Below are 20,385 nucleotides of genomic sequence, written 5' to 3' on the forward strand. Positions count from 1 at the left end.
GTGTGGCCTTCATTTGGAAGCTGCAAAAAGCATACCTGGCCTACCCTGCAGATCCTGCAGGCAGCTCTGATAGGTGCCCTGAGAACCACACCTGATGTAGGGTCAGCTGGGAACAGACAGGGGTTTGGAGAAGGGAAGAGTGAGAATCGGGAGGCGGACCTTCTGGCCTCCGGTACAGGCTGATGCTGGCACAGGGCCCTGGGACATTGCGCCCCAGCACCACACCCACAAATTCCACTTTGCTGAGCGATCAACTCAAGCACAGTTCCCTATCTCACCTCTCCAGATGCCCCTCAATGCTTTAGATCAACCAATATTAATAAGCCCTTTTAAGGTCTCAGACATTGTGCCAGGCACAAGAATAAAGAAAGAAGCATGACATCTGGAGCTAAGGAGCTCCCCAGTTGGATGGGAGACACCACGTAAGGAAATAAAGCCAGCTGTGAAGGGGAATGCATGACTCTGGGTCTCTAGCTTGGGCTGCAGGTGATGCTATTAACCAGGCAAGGACAGGGGTGGTGGGCTTTAGGAGAGGGGGGAGGGTGTGTAAAAAAAAAGATAATGCCTCATTTGGGGCACACTGCTTCCAAGGTGGGTGCCCAAAGGACTGAACGACAATGTGGTGATTTCCTGTGAAAAGCAATGCAGTCTCTTTGTAGGCCTGCAGTGGGTTTTTAAGAGGAATGGCATGTATGTTGCCATGGTTACTCCCCAGCACTGAGGGGAGTCCCAGTGCACACCCAGTACCCCCAGGCTCCCTAGGGATCACTTGCCTTGCTCTACCTCAGTCTCCCAGGAGAGACCCTGGCTCGAGAGACTTTCTATGGAATGCACACTTGTTAGGAACGTTTCTACTTTCTTTCAACTCCAATGAGCAGTAAGTGGCTGACTACTGTTCATTATGACTATCTTTCTGGTCAGCTCCCCATTGAATGGGAAAATTGGGAACCTGCAACTAAGTACAGCAGCTCTTAAACCCAAAAGACCACTTTCTGTTATGGTTTCATGCCAGTAAAAAGAAAGCCCTGAGAAGTAAGGAATTCACAAGCTCACAATTATTTTGTTGGCTCATCTGAGCTCCAGCTCCTCACCTGGGAATGTGAGCCTGAGATGGCTGCCTGGCAGCCCATTCCCTTGCTTTGAGGTATAGGGTATGGTCCTTTCACAATCTATGAAAATCTACATGGGCACAGAGACACATAGAACCACATGTGCCTGCAAAGTAGCAGGGTCAGTTTAAGTGGCAAGGTTTCCCCTTCCCAGGCAGGACATCTCCATCTGGGCAGATTTATGACTCTGTGTTTGCTAGGAGGGTACCTGTGTGATGCCTGCTTGGATGGTTTGAGTACCAGGCTATGGAGGCTTCCCTGTGAGTCACACACTGGCTGGCCGGCCTTGCTAGGGCTCCGGGTAGACATGTAACTCTCCTTCTTTGACACTTATCACAGAACCTAATTATATGTTTATCTGTTGGATTATTTTATTGAGGCCTGGCTCCCGTGCTCCCTAAATGGCTACAGGAACTATGTCTGTTTTTGTTCATTATTGTTCCCTAATGCCTGGCACTTGATAGGTACCTTCTAAGTGTGTGTTGAACGGATGACAGAAAGCTTGTCCCCACTGCTGGAAAACTGACACGAAGTGTATACCCTACCGACGATGGTCTGTCTCCCTGTCTTCATTTACCAGGTATTGCAAAAATTATCACCAATGAAAATATGGGGAGATTTTCCCTCTCTGCTTAGAACCTTGTGTAGGACATCCTGTTTGCAGTTCAAATGGGATTGACTAAGGGCAGCCCCAGTGGCTCAGCGGTTTAGCGCTGCCTTCAGCCCAGGACCTAATCCTGGAGACCTGGGATCAAGTCCCACATCGGGCTCCCTGCATGGAGCCTGCTTCTCCCTCTGCCTGCCTCTCTCCCTCTCTCTCTCTCTCTCTGTATCTCTCATTAATAAAATAAGTCTTAAAAAAAAAAAAAAAAACCAAATGGGATTGACTAAGAAATCACTGAGAAGAGTATTGCTTTAATAACAGAGAGGCTTAGGTGTGGATGACATAGCTTAAAGCTATTGCTGGTTCAAGGCTAAAAGGCAAGATTGGGACAGATATGAGGCTCAGTGAAGAATGTGAGAATATGTGTATAGGAAGTCCCCTCATTCATACCTAGGGTAGGCCTAGAGAGAAACAATGGCAGAGCTTTTCAAGGCTTCATTGCCCAACCTTGCAGAGATTGGTCCAGCTTTGTATCATGCCCTTGGTGCTTCACCTGGATTCAAGACTTTGCACTCTTACCCTTATCTTGCTTCACTGGAGAGTCAGCTCAGGGGTAACTCCTATATTGGAAGCAACAGCCAAACTAACTCACCCAGTGCCAACAAATAACCCTAGAGCCGCAGGTAATTTAGAAACAATCTAGACTAAAATTCTGAAGCAGAGGTTGAGACTGAAACTCTAAAGTTGGCCCCTTTCTTATCATATACTAAATATTTATCACCCTCCATTTACCACTTAACAGTAATTCTGATTACTATTGATCAAGAACTCACCATGTTCCAGGCACTCTGCTAAATGCTCTACGTGGATGGAATCATTTAACCCTCAAAACAATGCTGAGTGAGAGAGACTCTAATTGTTTCCATCTTGTATGGGTTGAAATGGAGGCTTGTGGAGGGTTAATGACTTAACCAATGTCACATGGCTGGTGGTGGGAAGGCCTAGGCCTTTCAACTTCTACCTCAATGTTTAGTCCCTCATTCTGCATTGATTCTAAGTCCTCAAGATAGATCTGAGTTACCTATTTGCAGATAGCTGGCACATCTTATCAATTGAGTCTAATGGTATCACAAGATGAAACCCTCAGCCTCATAAATACTCACATATAACTCTTTAAAATACTTTTTTCTTTTCTTTTTTTTTTTTTTTAAAAGACTTTCCACTGAGTTCCTGTTCCTGTCCATCTCCAGAATCTACTTCCCACTGTGCTGGCAGACCAAAGGCAAAATTCCCTCCTGTTTTCCCTTCTTCCAAAAAACACATCTGTAGAACAACATAATAAGCCAGGTAGGTAGGATGTTGGGCTTGGAAGGGAACACAAAGATGAAGACCATGTGCTCCCCATTTTCCAGGTACTGGCAGGAGAAAGAAATGACTAGGATACACATACCTATGAGATAGGGCAACCCATAATCAGTGTATTGTCTCAAGATAGCAAAATCAAGTACTCTAGGAATTCAGAGGTTGGATCCACTTCCAGAGGCACCACCACAGGCTCCGGAAAGGAGACTTAAGCCTTAAAGGAGGAGCAGAATTTCCACAAGTCTCTGGGGAGCCTTGCCTTGGACTGGCATCTCCTGTTTACTAAGTGCCTGGCTTGTACAACACACACAGTAGGGCCTCAAATAAATTTTCTGGTTGGACACTAGCCACTTGGGGCTAGCTAGGAATCATGGACTTGCTTCTGGTGCCATCACATCAGACATAAATTATGCATGAGGCCCCCTTCTCTGTGCCTCTGTTTTTCCCCAACTATGAAACAGAGGTATGGAAGGGAGTGGGTTTCTGGTTAGGATCACATTAAGTTAGTATATGCAAAACTATTTGTAAGCCAAAATGAAATGCAAATATAAGAGACTACCTGTCACTATTCTTCTTGGTGTCATAAAAATGAGAAAGAACCAATGTCATGTACTGCTCATTATCCAACAACCTTTTTTGGACTAACTACACTGGGTCAGGCACTGGGGATTCAAAGATGAATAACCCCCAGCCTCCACGCTTGGAACATGAAAGGTCTAGGAAAGGAGATGTCGGTACAACTGATGATACAAGTTTAATGTACTAGGATAAAGGCTAGGCTGGGCTTTGGCAGGAGCTCTGCTCCTTTTTATTGATAGTATAGGTAGATGGCAATGCTAAAGATAAGAACTTCAAAATCAGAAATTCAACCGGTATGCTCCAGAATAAGCTAAGATTAAAGGTGAGGGGGAAATTTCTTTTAAAAAGTTTGAGCTTATTCTATGTTCCAGGCACTTTCACATCCATCATCTTTAGTACAAGTTAGATATGATTATGCCCATTTTACAGATGAGGAAGCTGAGACTCCAGGAGGTTTATAAAACTGGAAAGCGTAAAGCCTAAACGTAAACTTAAGTCATTCAATTGCAAGCTTGGTGCTTTTCCCAGCCCTCATTGTGTTCTAACTAGGCAGTGTTTTAGAGAACTCATTCCATGCTCATCTTGAACAACTTTATTTCTTGGATTGATTTTTCTAAGGAGAAAGATTGATCTGTGATGAGGAGGTTTGACAGTAACCCTTTCTGTTGTCATTTCCTCTTATACCTCTCAGATAAATCTCTTCCTTCCCACTGCTCTCTGCTGACTTCTTCCTCACCCCCATGCCCAACAAAATTGCTCAAGAGTAAAGAATCCCAGCAAATGAAGAGCCTGTAGAGAGAGATTCCTGGCTTCTCAGTAGCTGGTCTAGAAACTGTGAAACAAAATGCTCTGAAAGACAAAGGAACCTGTCATCTGATTTTGCTCAAGGAGCCCACCTAGACTGAAACCTGGCCATGCCTTTATTTTGGAGATCCATGACGATCTACAGGAGCCTATGTGATTGTCACACTTGCCTACTTTACAGATAATGAAAACTGAAACCCAACAGGGTGAAAGACTTGCCCAATATCACACTCGTGAGAGGCAGAGTATGGACTGGAATTCAGGTCTCTTGACTCCCAGGTCAATGCTTTTCCACTAAAATAGCTGGTCTCTTTAGCTTTCCTCCATTAACATCCCAAATGAGATCAAGGTCCTTTCAAAAGAAAGCTCAATGACACTGTCTCTGTAAAACCCAGAAGCCAGGTCTCTCTTCTGCCTCTGCTCTGATCAGCTCATGTCCTCATCTAAAGAACAGGAAGTAGCTTCGTTTTTAGCTCTGAAAGCACATTCTAGGGGTGGGAAAGGGGGATTTGGGGAAGAGAGTTCATGTAGATGATGGTTAGAAGTGATCAGCAGACATATTACTCTTACTTGAAGGGGAAAATACATGGTCAGATATGTAAGGAGAAGATAAGGGCTTTGTCCTTGAGTCCTAACCAGTACATGTCCTCAGAAGAGCTTCCCCACACCCTGGGTGGAGGTAGGGGGATGATTCTCCCTCAGTTCTGTTCTGCTGGAACTGGATGTCAGGATGGGGGTTGGGATAGGAGCACTGGGCTGGGAAAGTTTGCATAAACTTTATACAACCTCAATGCTTCCCCCACCCTCTGCTAGCACCCACAACTTCCCCTGCCAAGGGAGGAAGGAGGAACACATTATTCAGTTTAATAATTTATACAAATTGAAAAGTTTACTGTGTGAAATAAAGAGGACTTAAGAGGGCAACAGAGAAATAAAAATTCCTGAGTCCTCTCTTAAAGGCTAGAGGTGTGGAGCTAACGCCTCTTGATGACCTTGCCTTGGAATGGAACAATCTGACTGTCTAACAGATGAGTCTGAAATAAGCAAGTTACCCCCTCCCTTTGATGGTCAGCCAAGTTTTGTCTCCTGCTATGGTAGGATCACATCCAGTCTTAGCACTTGTCAGCCAGAGACATCAAAGAACAGAGATCCAGATCCACGGATACTTTGTCTATTAGTGGTTCTCAAACCTGGCAGCCCATCAGAGTTGTCTGGGGAGTTCATTACAAATTTAGATTCCCAGGAACCAACTCAGTGATTATTAGGTAGATCTGGGCTAGGGCCCAGGAATCTTCATTTTCAATAAGCAGGCCTGGTATAAGAACCAATGATCTAGTTCAACACCATTCATTCTGCTATCAAAATTTTATATGAGATTTCGGTCTACAGGAAAGAAAACTGAAATGTCAAAAATAGGTTAGTGCCAGTACTTGTACTTGAACGTAGTCTCTTGCCTCTTGATGTGGTATCTTTGCCAGTACCCTCATACATGGCTTTCCTCCCTCAGCCCACCAGCCCACTGAGAACCATTCACCCAATCCACGGAGGAATCAGAGCTGCCCAGGTACGCTGATTGCATTCCCATTTGGTTCATGGGTGGAAATGGCTGGTAAGGGGTAGGGATCAAATTGTGTTCTGTATCCTGATGGGTTAAAAGGGGAGGTCTAGCTGATGGCTCTAAGGCATACTCCCAGTTACTCCGGTCATAAAGAATAGTTAGTCCACAGAAGCAACCTGCTGTATTGGAGGAGCCAAGATTGGCAGAGGCAGGGGCATGAAGGGGAGAGTCCTAGAAGGTGAGGTCGCTAAGGTAACGGTGAGGCCAGACCATCTAGGGCCTTCTGGGCCACATGCGATCTTTGACTTTTACTCTGAGCCACTGCGGGATTTTGAGCCAGAGAGTGGCATAATCTGACATATTTTCCCAGGGGTACTCGGATGCAGTGGTGGGAACAGACTCTACAGGGCAGGGACAGAAGCAAGGAATCCAGTTAGGAGGATTTGTAGTAATCCAGGGGACAGAGGAAGGCGGCTCACTCAGATCAAGGTGGCAGAAATGCGGCGGTGAGAAGTAACTGGATCCCGGCTGTTCTTTAAAAGTAGAGCTAACAGATTTTCTGATGGGTTGGATGGGAGGTGTGAGATAAAAAGGAGTCAAGGATGGTGCCAAGTGTTTTGGCTCGAGCAACGGGCAGGCTGGAGTTAACATCAACCAAAATGGAGAAGGCTATGGGTGGAGAAGGTCTGTGGGAGGGACAACAGGAGTTCGGTTTGGGGCATGCTGAGTCACTGACACTCACGTGGCATTTTAAATAGTCTCACGCCTGGATGAGGTCATCAAAAGAGTGAGTACAGACAGAAAAGAGGGTTGAGGCCCTTGCCTGTGGGCCGCCAGCACCAAGAGATTAGAGAGACGGGGAATCGGGAAAGAGACAGGGAAGGGGGAATAGGAAAAAACAGTAACATGTGGAATCCCAGTTTTCCTAATGCTTCGCTTACCTTGGACACAGAATTTCAGTTCCTTGGGGTCAGTGACGACTCTCCTACTTTCCCGGATCACAGCCCGGCTCTTCTTGGTCTCTCCCCAGAGATTGGTGCCACCATACATGCTGGGGATGTTGAGAATGGCAATGCCCTCCAGGAAGATGTTGCTCAGGTCTACCTCGACCCCATCACACTGAAGGGCAGAGAGAAAAGGTCATTTGTTGGTGTTCTCCGTGTTCCCCACCCCACAGTGCTGAGTGTGTGTGTGATGGGCCCTCAGCCAGCAGCCTGCCTCTGACAGATGCTCAATCTTGGGCAAAGAAGGCTTAATGCTTTGGCTACTGTGGTGGATTGGGGAGATGAAATCCTGGTCATCTCTGAGGATGGCAGTACAAGGCGTCAGAGGTCCTCTACAGATCTAGAAGGGCTTCAGGGATGGAATTCGAGACAATTGCACACCTGTTCTCTGGTCTAACCTCATTATCATCAATTCTGTCCCTGCATAACCATTGTGAAGATGTCCCATATAGTGGGACACTGAGCCCTGCACCTAACATGTAGTACATTCTGAACAAAGGACAGAAAAGTTTCACTTCACTTCACCCCTCTTAGTTTATCCCTCCTGTAATAAGTACATGACTTAAGGCTTGGAAGGCTTTCAGATACAGCATAGGGAAGAGAGTCAATGGTATTGTAATAGTGTCGTATGGTGACAGATGGTCGCTACACTTGTGGTGAGCACAGCATAAGGTATAGAGTTGTTGAATCACTATGTTGTACACCTGAAACTAATGTAACATTGTGTGTCAACCGTGCTTCAATAACAAAGAAAAAAAGATTTGGAAGGCTTTCAGAATTTGCCTGTCTCCCGTATCTGCATTTTAAGTGCAGTTTTGGCATATGTGCTTGCTGATGTAGCAGAGTTTATTTATCCAATCTCTGCCACCCGCATCCCCTGCCAGGTACAAAAGGCCAGAATGCTTGAATCTGTTTGTCTCAAATATCTATAAGGTCAGCCTACTTCTGGCATACAGTTTACCCATGCAGCAAGGAATATATTCATTCTGGTTTTTGTTCCTTATGATTGTAGGTAGTTTACTTCATTTACAGAAGGAAAAAACTGGACTCAGAGAGGTGAGCTAAGTTATTCAGGGTTGTACAGCTGATATATTAAAGGGCAAGGATTCCAAGTTACGTAATTTGACTGTAAAGCCCAAGGTCTTTATTTTACTTATCGTGAGGTAGGAAAAATGAAAAGTATGCAACAAAAATTCATGGTCTTTGGGGTTACCTACAAATCCAAACTTCCAGAGATTTCTCAACAGAAGAGGAGCAGGAAGTTAGGGCTTGTTGCCATTCATATTTGCTTACCTCTTGATTTCTTCAACTCTCTTAACTTATGGTACCTTATCATCCCCATGGCTTGTCTCTCAACTACAAAATGGAATGGAGTGAGCTTCCAATGGAGTCTTGGAAACTCATTTCTTCACTGGGAGATTCTGATTACTTGAAAGTTTGTCTCTTTATACTGAACCGGATTCTCTTTCTTCCTGCTTCCACCTCTTGGTCCAATTCTCCCTTCTGAATCCAGACAGAATGACCCTCCTTCCTTCTCCATGGGGACAGTCCACCCAATACATGATGACAATCATCATCATCACTGTTCATGTGTATTCAGCACTGCCATCTGCCAGGTAAGCTCTTGTATACATCTCATTTATTACCTTTGGATTAATCTTGTAATTCAGATACTGTGACTATCTCCTCTTTGTATTTGGAGAAACTGAGACACACAAATGGTTAAGTAACTTGCCCAAAGTCACACAACATACACATGGAAGTACACAGACTTGATGGCAGACAGTCAGAGCCTAAGTCTGAAGGGCTCCTTCATTCTCCTTTCTCTCACACTACCATTTGGTTGTGTCTCCTCTGGGTTGAACACTGTCAGTGCTCTCAGCCACTCCCGTGGGACTTGGTTTTCAGACTTCCCTGTCCTGGTTGCCCTGGTCTGCACAGACTACTGTTGGTTACTCTCCTATTCCATAGGGCCTCCAGCACTGAAAATAACACCAGCCACAGGATCTGATGGCATAGGTGGCCATGGTAGGAGCACCTCCTGGGGCTGGGCTCCTCTCACACTGTCATTCCCCCAGAAATCAGATACTGTGGGAAGCCCGTGTAAGGGTGCAACACATGTCCCCCATTATCATTATCCTTATTGTTAAATATGATCACAGTTGTACTAGCTCTTTTGTTAGCAGCTAGATGACAGCTGAATCACTTCAGCTTGAATGAGTGGTCATCACAGACCCTCATCCCATTATCTACTTCTCAGCCAGCTCTTCCCTATCATGAACTTGTGTAGGTATTTTTTAAAAAATAACATAGACGTAGGGCTTTACATTTATATCAATCAATTTCATCTGGTTCTTAGCCCAAGCCCCCTCCATCCATCTAGTTCATTTTAAATCTTCATTCTACAACCCCTTGCCATAGCCTTCCTTTCATTTTGGGATTAAATCATTAACACGTGTGTATATAAAGGGCAAATACTGGGACCAAGGCCGTCTCCTTGGTCAGTGTAACACAGCAGACACTGGACATTAAAAAGCTCTCGAGGTGTGGCTGTCTTCCCGGGGCTACATCCTCTGGACTGGACTGGACTGTCACTAGGTCTGCTTTTCAGTACAATGTGGAATCATGGAAATTAAAAATGAGAACGCCTTAAAAGAACATGGCCTATCTTTCATAAATGACGCCCAGAGCGGTTTAAAAATTTGCCTGCAGTCACTTAACTTACTAATGGTGGAACCAGACTAGTATCCAGGTGTCCAGACCTCAACCCTTCATTCTCTCCATTACAATGCAAGGCTAGATCAAATGGCATTTTCTAAATGATCACCATACAACCTGTCAGAAAAGAAGGGAACTCATATTAACTCACTGATATCTGTGTGCAAAGGGCAAATACTTGAATAATTTTATACCTGCCGGAATTGGGATGTCTCCTTTTCTAATTTTTTGAAAACTGGGACATTTGTCCATTTGCCTCATGGGATGAATGAGGCAAATATTAAGTGGCTCCCTAAGGACACCTGTAGGTTTGTCCAGCAACTTGGATTCTAATGTGTATTTTCCAAGGCCAGTTAGTTAGTTCTCTACTGATCTACCCTGGGCTCTGGTACCCCCCTTTAAAGGAAGAGCATCTCCTCTTCTATTTTTTTTTTGGTTAGGGCTACTCTCTCTAGGAAAGATAAAAATTCTTTTGGAGGGCAAAGTCCTAATGAGCTGTTCTTTCCATGTTCTTTTTTTGCTTCATCGTTTAACATTCTGCTTGGCCTCCAGCATCAGGTCTGAGTTGCCTTTGTGCATTCACACCTGGTTTCATGCCCACACCCTGCTTTTGGATGTATGCGTACAGTCTCCTGAAAGCATGGGCTCAACCCAGAGCTCCCTGTTGCTGTCATGCTGAATTTTATAACTCTTTTCCTTTTTCTTCCCAGGGGAATTAATGAATTGTTAAAAATTTTATTTTGGAATATCTTCTATACTTCCCATCCTTTATACATAAATTCTTATTTAAGGATTTAGGCTAGAATCCCACTGAGTCAGACTTTTCTCCAAACTCTCGGAAATTCGCCTGCTTCAACTCTGTGCCTAGCACTGACTTCCTGTACCCTTATCCCCTCTGAGACAAAAGGGTCACTTTCCTTCTTGGCTGGAGTTACCTCCACATCATCTCAACTTATTTATTGTCGGTCAAAATGCCCCTTCCCTGCTAGAGGTCATAATAACAGCATGAGCAGTTCACGTTTGGTAAGAGCTTCCTTGGGCAACATGCTGGTCCTTCCTCTGCAGTCTCTTTTGGGATCCTCGTGACACCCCTGCTACCCCCCCCCCACCCCCCGCCAAATGACAGGGTCTCACAGGGGCTAAGGTGCTTCCTCAAATGTACATAACTGGCTCCCCTACAAGCTGACACAGCTAGGATGCCAACCCAGACAGTCAGATGCCTGGTCCTACCCTGGAGACGAAAGAGTCAATGAGGCAAATGGGGACTTTTGCTGATGCTAGACTTATAGCAAAATTAAACTCCAGCTGTTGTCTGAATAATTGAAATCTTCCCACCACTACTCTGTCTTGCAGAGTACTCAGAGCAATGCCCGGCTCATCAATGTTAGATATTAGTATCATATCTTGCCTTGTTGCCAGCTTTGATTTAAAAAAAAAAAAAAAAAGTATACTACTAGCACAGCACAGCCCTTGGCACATCATGTTCCACAAAGTCATCTTTCTTCTCTACTGCTATTTTAAATATACCCTGTCCCCTCCATCTCCAGTCATAGCCATTTAGGAGTGGTAGCTATTAACTTGGTAAATTGTTAAGGTCTCTCCTGAAGAGCAAACAGTCCTCCCTCTGCCTTCTGCTGGATTGTCCCCTTCCCCCATTACGTCTTGGGTCATCGGCAGAACTGGGGCAGACAGAAGAGAAGAGATGGGAAAGCCCGGGGGGCTGTTGGACAGTGGGTGCCCTCACCTTTGGAATGCACCTATTTGAAAATTGAGAAGCAACGCAGTGTCTTGGAAAGAGCACGCTTAGGCCTGAAGACAAAGAGATATGGGTTCAGATCTTAGTTCTGGCACTGGTGGTTGTGTGATCCTTCATTAAAGCTCCTTAACCTTTTGGAGCTTTAGTTTGTCATCTGTAAAATGGGGGTAGGGTAGTAGAATGTCTGCTTCGAGGATCTGATTGGTCTCTGGAAGGCAGTAGCACTCTAGAACTGTCTACGGTGTGATTACCGTTAATTATGATATTACCTGTGCCACGAGGCATATTTCAGCCTGAAGTCAGGCCCACTACCTGAGACCTGGCTGGAAAAGTTTTAACGGCCTGGCCCCACCCTCGCTTGGGAGAGCCTTGGCAGCCCACACCTGCAGGCCTGTTCCCGGGGCTTCTCGGCCCAGGCACGACAGGCTGAGGTCTTTCAGAACCCTGCTGAGACCCCGGGAAGGTGGAAAGCCGTCGTGCTGGACTTGGGAAAGCAGAGCCGACAGTGGTACACCGTCGGATGAAATAGAACATCGGCCCCAGGGCTGCTCCCGGGTGGGTTCGGAGCTAAATCCTCCACCAGTTCCATGACGTCATTGGGCCCGGTGCCCCTGCCCGGGCCCAGGGGGGCTGCAGCGGGGAGCGCAAGGGGCGCGGCGGCCTTCCTCCCCTGACCTAGGACTGCGCCCCGGGCTCCCTTCCAAGCCGAGGCTGCGCGGAACCCAGGTATTTACCGCCGGCCGTGGGGCCCTAACTGGGGGCCCTTGTCCGCGGCAGCAGCGAGCGCTGCACACTCGGGGGTGGGGGGGGGTGGGGGGGTGCGGGGGCTCCGAGCCCAGCTCGGCTCCGGCGCCCCTGGAAGCGGCCCGCGCCCTCGGGGGCCCCGCCGGCCACGTTCGCACTGCCCCCCCCTGGCGAGGACCATGCCCGTGGTTTTGGTTTCTTGGGGAGCCGGGGAGGCTTGGTTGGTCTGGCGCGGGGCTAGCGCGTCTGTAACCAGAGACTCGGTTAGGGAGCCGGAGCGCTCCCGGTGCAAATGCAAAGCCCTGGGACCGCGTGTTCTTGTCCTCCCTCCCCACCCCCGCACCCCCCCACCCCAGACACCACCCCCCCACCCCCCAGTCACCCCCCCACCCCAGTCACCACCCCCCCACCCCCGCACCCCCCCACCCCAGTCACCACACCCCCACCCCCCACTCTCCCCCACCCCAGTCACCACCCCTCCACCCCCCAGCTACCCCCCCCACCCCGCCCTGCAGGGCCTCCGCCTCTGGGATCCCTGAAACCCCCAGAACTCTGGGCAGAACCGGGCCGACGGGGCAGCGAGCAGAGGAAGCGAGGGAGGCGCGGGGGCTTCCCTGCCCTTGGCCTCGGCCACCTGAGAAGGGCAGCGGCCCGAACCCGCCTCCCCGCCCCCCAGCGAGGCCGCCTCCACTTCAGCCCCGTCGCTCCTATTTCTGAAGGTCCTCAGAGAAGGAGATCCCATAATTTACTTGATGACCTGTTTCAGTTTTTAGCAACTAGGAAATTCTCCCTTCTAACCTCGATTCACGGGGCCACGGATTACGTCGATTTTTTTTTTTTTTTTCCTGGTGTAGAACACAGGGTGTTTCGCTCCATCCTCTCGGGCTGGGCCGGTCTGCCCTCTGGGGTGACCCCTCCCAGGCCGCAGCGGGGTGTCACCCAGGCCTCAGTGGCTCTAGGCATTCGTCCCCTTTCCGCATGACATTTTCTTTCGTGGGTTCCCAGAACTGCCTTAGCTTGTCTCCCCCTCCCCCTTCCTCGATGATTCCTTCTTAGTTTTTCTTTTTGAATTTTTAAAAAAAATTTTATTTATTTATTCATGAGAGACACATAGAGAAACTAAGGCAGAGGGAGAAGCAGGCCTCTTGTGGGGAGCCCAATGCGGGACTCGATTCCAGGACCCCGGGATCAGACTTGAGCCAAAGACAGACCCTCATCTGCTGAGCCACCCAGGCATCCCTGAATCTTTTTATTATGGGTATTTCTAAGTACATAGGAAAGTAGAGAGAATAATAAATCCCATGTACCCCACCTCTCAGCTTAAGCAACTAGCACTCACCGTTACATCTTGTTTTAACTCTGCCCCAGTTTGTTTCCCCATCTCCATACTGATGTATTTTATAGACAGTTTTTGATATTCTATCATTTCCTCTACAAATACTCCTGTGTTTGTATTTGTATCTTTAGATGACAAGTCTTTAAAAAAAGAATTATGCAATATTATCATCACCTTTCAAAAGTAACAATTCCTTAGTAGCAATGTATATCCAGTAATTGTTCAAATTTCCTTGATAATCTCAGTTAAAAATAATTGGTTTGTCTGAAAGGTCTACAGATTTGTTTGAGATGTTTCTTAGGTTTCTTTTGACCTATAAATTCCCTGTCCTTTTTGCCTTATAACTTAACATTTATCAAAGGAAATGGGTCAACTGGGCATACAAATCACTTCAGGATTATTAAAATGCAGATTGTGATTCGGGAGATCTTAGGTAGGGCCTCGGGCTCTGGATTTCTATGTGCTGTGTGTGAGGGACCATACTTCCAGAAGTAAGGCTGTATAACATTTCTGGGATTCTGGATTTTGCGGGTTGTGTCTGAGGTGTCTTTTTTTTGTTTGTTTTTGTTTTTTTTTCTGAGGGGTCTTTTAAACAAATTCCCAGTTTGTCTGCTGTATATTCTCTAAGTTGGTACTTATAGATCTAGAGGTTTGATCAAATTCAGGGTTGACATTTTAAATCAAATTTAATTAATTCATTTAAATTTTAAAAATTTGAGTATAGTTGATACCTGGGTTGACTTTTTGGCAAGACTACTTTATCAGTGGTGGTGTGTATTTCCTACTGCATCTAGTAAGGTGGTTATAGTTTGCTTGTCTCATTTTTTTGTTGTTGTTATGTTCAGATTGGTTAGTGGGTTCCAGTGTGGTCAACCTGACTCTTCCATTATGGAGCTCTTAATTAGTAGATGATGATCCTTGTCTAGACCCATTATTACAGTCCCCTAGTGGAAGGATACCCTTGAGGACACCCTAGTACTCTTTCTGTGCCTTTCTTTGGAATCTCTACAAATGTCATTTTCTCCATGAGTTCTTTGTTCACTTTCCAAAAAGGATCTCCCTCTCTTCTCTGTGTTCTCATGGAATCAAAGTTTTATTTTATTTTTTAAAGATTTTATTTATTCATGAGAGATACAGAGAGAGAGGCAGAGACATAAGCAGAAGCAGGTTCCCTGTGAGGAGCCTGATGCAGGACTTGATCCCAGGACCCTGGGATCACAACTTGAGCCAAAGGCAGATGCTCAGCCACTGAGCCACCCAGGTGTCCCGTAATCAAAGTTCTAAAAGGTCATTCTATCCAATAACTTCATTTTATAGATGAGAAAAATGAAAGTTAAATTAGAATGGTCAGTGTCACAGAGCTAATCAGAATCAGCAGGTCTGAAATGAGACTTTTGGTCATTTGGATTGGCAACCAACAGGTCACAAGTGATTTTGTAAAGAAGGATTTTGGCCACTGGATGAGGGTTGAAGCACAGAATCTTAGAATGGTAAAGCCAGATGGAATATTAGATTTGGCAATCTCTAATTACCAGGATGAGAACAAGGAGGACTAGAATTGGTAAGTGACCTTCCTAGATCACACAAGTAACTCTTGGAAGAGCTAGGGCTTAACTAGGGACTGTAGGGTAAATAGGGGTAGTAGTGAAGGACAGAATCAGAACAGCCATGTGTTTTGGGAGTATATGGGGCTGGAGACCTAAGATGGGAACTAAAGGATAATGTGATTGAGAAAAAGGGTTTTCATGGGTGTTTGAGTCAGAGAAGATACTCAGTGAATACATGTTGGATAAATGCACAGAGGGAGGAGGATGCTGGGGATGCCTAGGATGGAAGTAGATAGAATGGAAGAGAAGATGTGGAAGACAGTGGTGAACATTGGTCTGGGGATGATAGTGGAGTCCTTTCCTACCCTGGTGAGTGAGAAATGGGGGTGGTGTGTCTTTTGAAGAATGAAGTAGGGAAGTAGTGGGTGATGTCTAGGGAAAATAACACTTCACTTACAGTGGGAAGGAAGAGAGAGGACGAGGAAGAGGTAAACAATATCCAGACACACTTAAATCGGGGTTCTGATGGGCTGAGAGGGGGATGGGCAGGAAGAGAGGGAAGCCTCACTTGATGCCTGGGCTCAGATATATAATAAAGGGCAGAGGGATAGCTGACATAAAGACTTGATCCTCCCCTCCAAGATCCTCCCACTCCCCTTTTTTGAGGGAACAGTATGCCAATAGTGATTAGGAAAAGGGAAAGCAGCCGTACCATCCTATATAATCCCAGGGTCCTGTAGGGCCTAGGTGAGAATGGGGGTGAGGTACTCATTTACAGTGGCAACATTTCTACTTTGGTAGGGAGGGTGTTCTCTCTGTGACTTGGCCCGGCAGGTAGGAATGTAAGTTAGAGTATGGGGAAGGAAGGCTGGGCACCGGTCCAAGATATCTTTTGGTTTGGAAAGAGGAGAGTAGTTGAGGAAGAGGGTGAGCTGGGCTCTGGCTTTCAGTCATGCTAGCCCAGACTGGTCTGCATATAGGCCACAGACTTGGGCCTACCCACTCTTATTTCGTACTCACTCTTTAAACTGCCAATCGCTTCTTTTATGCCTATTAGAATCCTACTCTTCTAGCTCAAAAGCTGTCTCCTCTATAAGGCTTTTCCCAATGCTCTAGATAGAAACTGCATCTCTTTCTTTTCCGAATTTTCATTGCCTTGCTTCTCTCTCCAATATGGAATGAATATTTTGCTATGCATTGTTTGCCTGTCCCCAGGAGACTTTAAGCTCCCAGAGGATAGGGACCATGTGTTACACAGCCCTGTGCTTTCTATGGTACCTGGTATATCTTCCTGGTATATATACCTATACCTGGTATATATTCCAGGTAATAATTAACTTTCCACATTAAATGTCCAATATAACTGTTAGTTAATTGAAAGAAAGAATACCAAAGTGTTCTTTAAAGAAACCTCACAAGGTTTCTTTCCTTCTAGGTGAATTCCCACAACTTCCAAGGATGAATATATTGACCAAATAAAGTGGACTGAATGTCCAGGTTAGGGAGAGATAAGAAAGGTTAGTCCAAGTCTGCAAGAAGTAGTCCTCTGATCACAGCATAGGGAAATCTATAGCTGAACAGCTTGTAACAGGAATAGGGCACATGGGGCATGATTTATATGAGAGAGACATTAAGAGACAGAAGACAAAAGCATTTACTCATCTATCAAGAATGATGAAAACCTACTTACTCTGTGCTAGACCCTGGGGATGGAGTAGAAATGGGACACAGTCCTTGTCTTCAAGGTGCTCACAGCAGGTCAATGCTAGAGGCAATGGTGTGCTGCTAACTGCTTAACAGCAGAATCTCCAGGGGAGAAAAAAAAGCAGCAGTTGCTCTGATTGTGGTGTTCCGTGGTATAAATACTCCCACTATGGCCAATTTCAAGCTACCAATGTGACATCACTGAAAGTGGGGCTGGAACTGATGTGCCAGCAAGCAAGCTGGCTCTAGCACATCACTGGGGAGGAAGTAGCTATCTGCATATCTGCAGGGCCTGTGGCCAGAAGAGAGACATTTATTGGGAGTGAAAGAAAAGCAGCCAGGGCAAACAATGATGTCTGTTTTCCCTAGAGAAGAACCAAAGAGAATGTTTTTAGTGTCAATAATCTGATGTGTATCCTGAGGGAAGAAAAGGTGATAAATTGAGTGGTGTTGATGAGTGGTGATAGCATTATTGGAAAGATAGTCCAGTATTATCTACACTGAAAAAAAATTAGCTTGGCATAGGTAAATCTTATAAGACATGGCTTCCCCTACATCCCAGAGGGGTGGTTTTATGCCATTTTAGGAGCTAATATCTGTCATGGGCAGCTAGATACCAATACGTACATATGTTATATGATAATATTAATGTATATCATGTATTAACTACTATATATTCCAGGTAATAATTAATTTTACCTGGTACTTCATATATTTTATGTCTAATCCTTATAACCCTTCAGTGTTGCTATTTGTATCCTCATTTTTACAGATGAGGAAACATCAACTCAGTGAAACTAGGGTTTCATGAACCTGAAGGTTTCCTGCTTGAGATGGAGACGACAACCTCCAGAAGACAATCCAACTTACACGGCATGTTTGGGGATGCCTGTTAATCTTGTGCTTTGTTACCTATGAGACTGCTTTTTGAGTATTCTAGATATTAGAGATTTGAGTCTTCATTTTATAGAGGATGCCAGAAAAAACGAAGAGAAGAGTGGTCAGGATGGTCATGGGTCTGTACCCTGAGTCACATAAGGAACTGGGGATGGTTAGCTTAGTGAAGATAATAGGGTATGATGTGGAAGACAGATCTTCAGCCCTCTGAAGGATGGTCACATGAGGAGCAAGAAGGCATGTTCTAGGTGCCCTCCGAGGGTGAAAATAGGCCAAATGGATGGAGATGAATGGGCAACTCAGTCGTGCACCTCACAAACACATACTATGCACCAATTTTGTTCCAAGCATTGTGCTAAGTGCTGACAGGGGAAGGATATGATGATGAACAGGACATATATCCTTGTTCAACATCGGGAAGAGCTTTCTGGAAGTCAGACCTGTCCCATAATGGAATAGGATTCTGGAAAAGTAGTGAGCTTCCTATCCTTGAAGTATCCAGGAAGAAGCTGGATGTGCACTTATCAGAATGTGCCAGAATGAATCTCCTTGTTGAGTAGTAAATGGGACTAAAGCCCTTCCCAGTTCAGAGATTCGGAGTCTACGTTCAGCCTTGCTTTGGCAGGCTGCTGTGCTGTACTGAAAATGTGTCATCATGACCCCCTCCCACCAGCTTTGCCCACCCAGCTGCATACTCTATATTCTCTGACCGTGAGTCGTGGTGGGCCAGATAGACTGGAAAGTGGTGGCCATCTGTGGCAGGGATGATGGAGTTTTGGCGGGTTTGTGTGGGCTCAAGGAATGCAGCATTGAAGCCATGTACACACAACCTGCTTAAGAACATCCCATGGGCAGAAAATGTTTTCTTCCTCTTCAGCCCTCCTCTGTTGCTGTGCCAGGCGGGCACAATGGTGCCTTTGAGAGGGGCAGCTGGAAGGGGGTGTTGGCAGGGAGGCTGGAAGTAGAACATTGCAGCTGGGGGAGGACCCAAATTCATTTCCAGGAGCAAACCTGCTCTGGGTGCCAGTTTCCAAAACAAAACTGCTGTTTCTCAGAGCTCATGGTGGTGGGTTGCCTCAGAGTTGGACAGAAGGCAAAGCCATTTCCTATACACTGCTCCACCCTCCCCAAGTTAAAAAAAAAAAAAAAAAAAAAGAAAAGAAAAGAAAGAGAAAAAAGAAAAGCCCAACACAAAACTGGTGTATTGAGGTATTCTTGCTCTGGAAGCAGATTAACAGGTTTTGCTGTCTGTCTGGGTTCCTCAGGCCAACTTGGGGTGGAAAGGGCTTTCTGAGGGGTCCAGCGATTTTGGCAGGCTGATTGCCATGGGAACTGGCAGGGTTCAGGGGCAGGTAGGCTTCTGGGCCATAAGAGAGGGCTCAGAATGGAGACCCCCTTCTTCTGCCTTTTGGGGTCACTTCCCCACAGCCTCCGGGCACCTTTGCTGTCCCATCGGCTCTTCCCACTCACTGTCTTAACTCTCTCTGGTGGGAAAGAAGTGGGAGAACTCTGGCATTTCCTGCCCTGGTTGACAGTTGTCCCAGACCCTCTACTACTTTCAGAGGTCCTAGCAACGGCTCAGGGATGGGTGTGGGAGGACTTCCCACTCTAGGCAGTTAGAAGGTCCAAGTGCCAGGCTGCAAGCATGGCCACCTCCCCCTTTGTGCTTTAAATGGAGCAAGGTGGGTCCCTTTTACCTGGATGGCTTCCCACAAAAAGGTATCACTTGGGGCTGGTCAAGTGGTAATTTCTATTAGCGTTTACACCAGTAATTATGGGATTTTTCACACTTTGGTTCAATTTTATACCTAATAACTATAGAGCAATTATTTCATTTCAGGCACTGTGCTAGACCTGGGGATCCAGAATGAATAAGCTAGAGCTCTTGCTTCAGACAGCTAACTGCCAAATCCCACAAGGGACCCCCACCATCAACTCAGAGACATGTGCTTTAGGTAGAAAGCAGAGTGTAATGCAGAGGTCATCTCCTCCTGGGAGTGCTGCAGCACTGTGGGGGCACATGGGCTGGACGCTTATCTGATCTTAGGGTTCCTACTTATGTTTAGGAGACTCAGTTTCCTTGTATAAATAATGAGAATAATACACACCATGCAGAGTTGTTATAAGGATTGAATAAGACATGTATGAAGATGCCTGGACAGAGCCCATCGCCGGGTAAATGATTACTGCTACTATGAATCTGTTGGTCCAAATGGACTTGAGATATAACAAGTATGTGTGCACAGTGGTATTTATCTGATCCTTTGTTAGACTAGATACTCTTCCCCAATGAGTCCATTCTTCTACCTTAATTCCTCTTCTGTAAAAGACAAGGATCAGCAAATTTATGACCTCACTAAGATAGATAAACGAAGGCCTACCCACTAGAGCCAACAAGTCATATTTGTATATAATATTCTCTGTTATATAACCCAGTTGTAGGAGCAGTAAAGGGTTGGAATGCTTCTATTCCCTGAGATTCCTGAATCTCTTGAATGTGGAAATGAAGATGATGAATTCTTTTCAATACTCTAAAAAGTCTAAGAGAAATGATACACTTCCCACTGCTAGAACCTCACAGTTTATCATTACTTAGGATGATGTATTTGTTTGGTAGACAGTGCCTTGGGAAGTTATTCTTTCACTAAGGGACCTTGGGGGTA

At 45.8% G+C, this 20,385-nt stretch overlaps 1 protein-coding gene and 1 long non-coding RNA gene across 8 annotated transcripts in view; one reads left to right on the forward strand and one right to left on the reverse strand.

The window, feature by feature from the left end:
- Positions 1-20,385, reverse strand: part of DGKG (diacylglycerol kinase gamma) — a 205,568-nt gene that overhangs the window by 41,179 nt on the left and 144,004 nt on the right. For all 7 annotated transcript variants that reach the window (XR_012021836.1, XR_012021837.1, XR_012021834.1 and 4 more), the window contains one exon: positions 6,958-7,135. Coding sequence is in view for 1 of the 7 variants with exons in the window: in XM_072807745.1 (XP_072663846.1) it covers positions 6,958-7,135 (178 nt within the window). In the remaining 6 variants the exon portion in view is untranslated. The remainder of the gene's footprint in view (positions 1-6,957; positions 7,136-20,385) is intronic.
- The window catches only part of LOC140622143 (uncharacterized), a 37,240-nt gene continuing 28,721 nt past the window's right edge, over positions 11,867-20,385 (forward strand). The window contains exon 1 of the long non-coding RNA XR_012021845.1: positions 11,867-12,220. This is a non-coding gene — a long non-coding RNA (uncharacterized lncRNA). The remainder of the gene's footprint in view (positions 12,221-20,385) is intronic.

This window comes from Canis lupus, chromosome 31 (assembly GCF_048164855.1).
Source record: "Canis lupus baileyi chromosome 31, mCanLup2.hap1, whole genome shotgun sequence".
Lineage (NCBI taxonomy): Eukaryota > Metazoa > Chordata > Mammalia > Carnivora > Canidae > Canis > Canis lupus.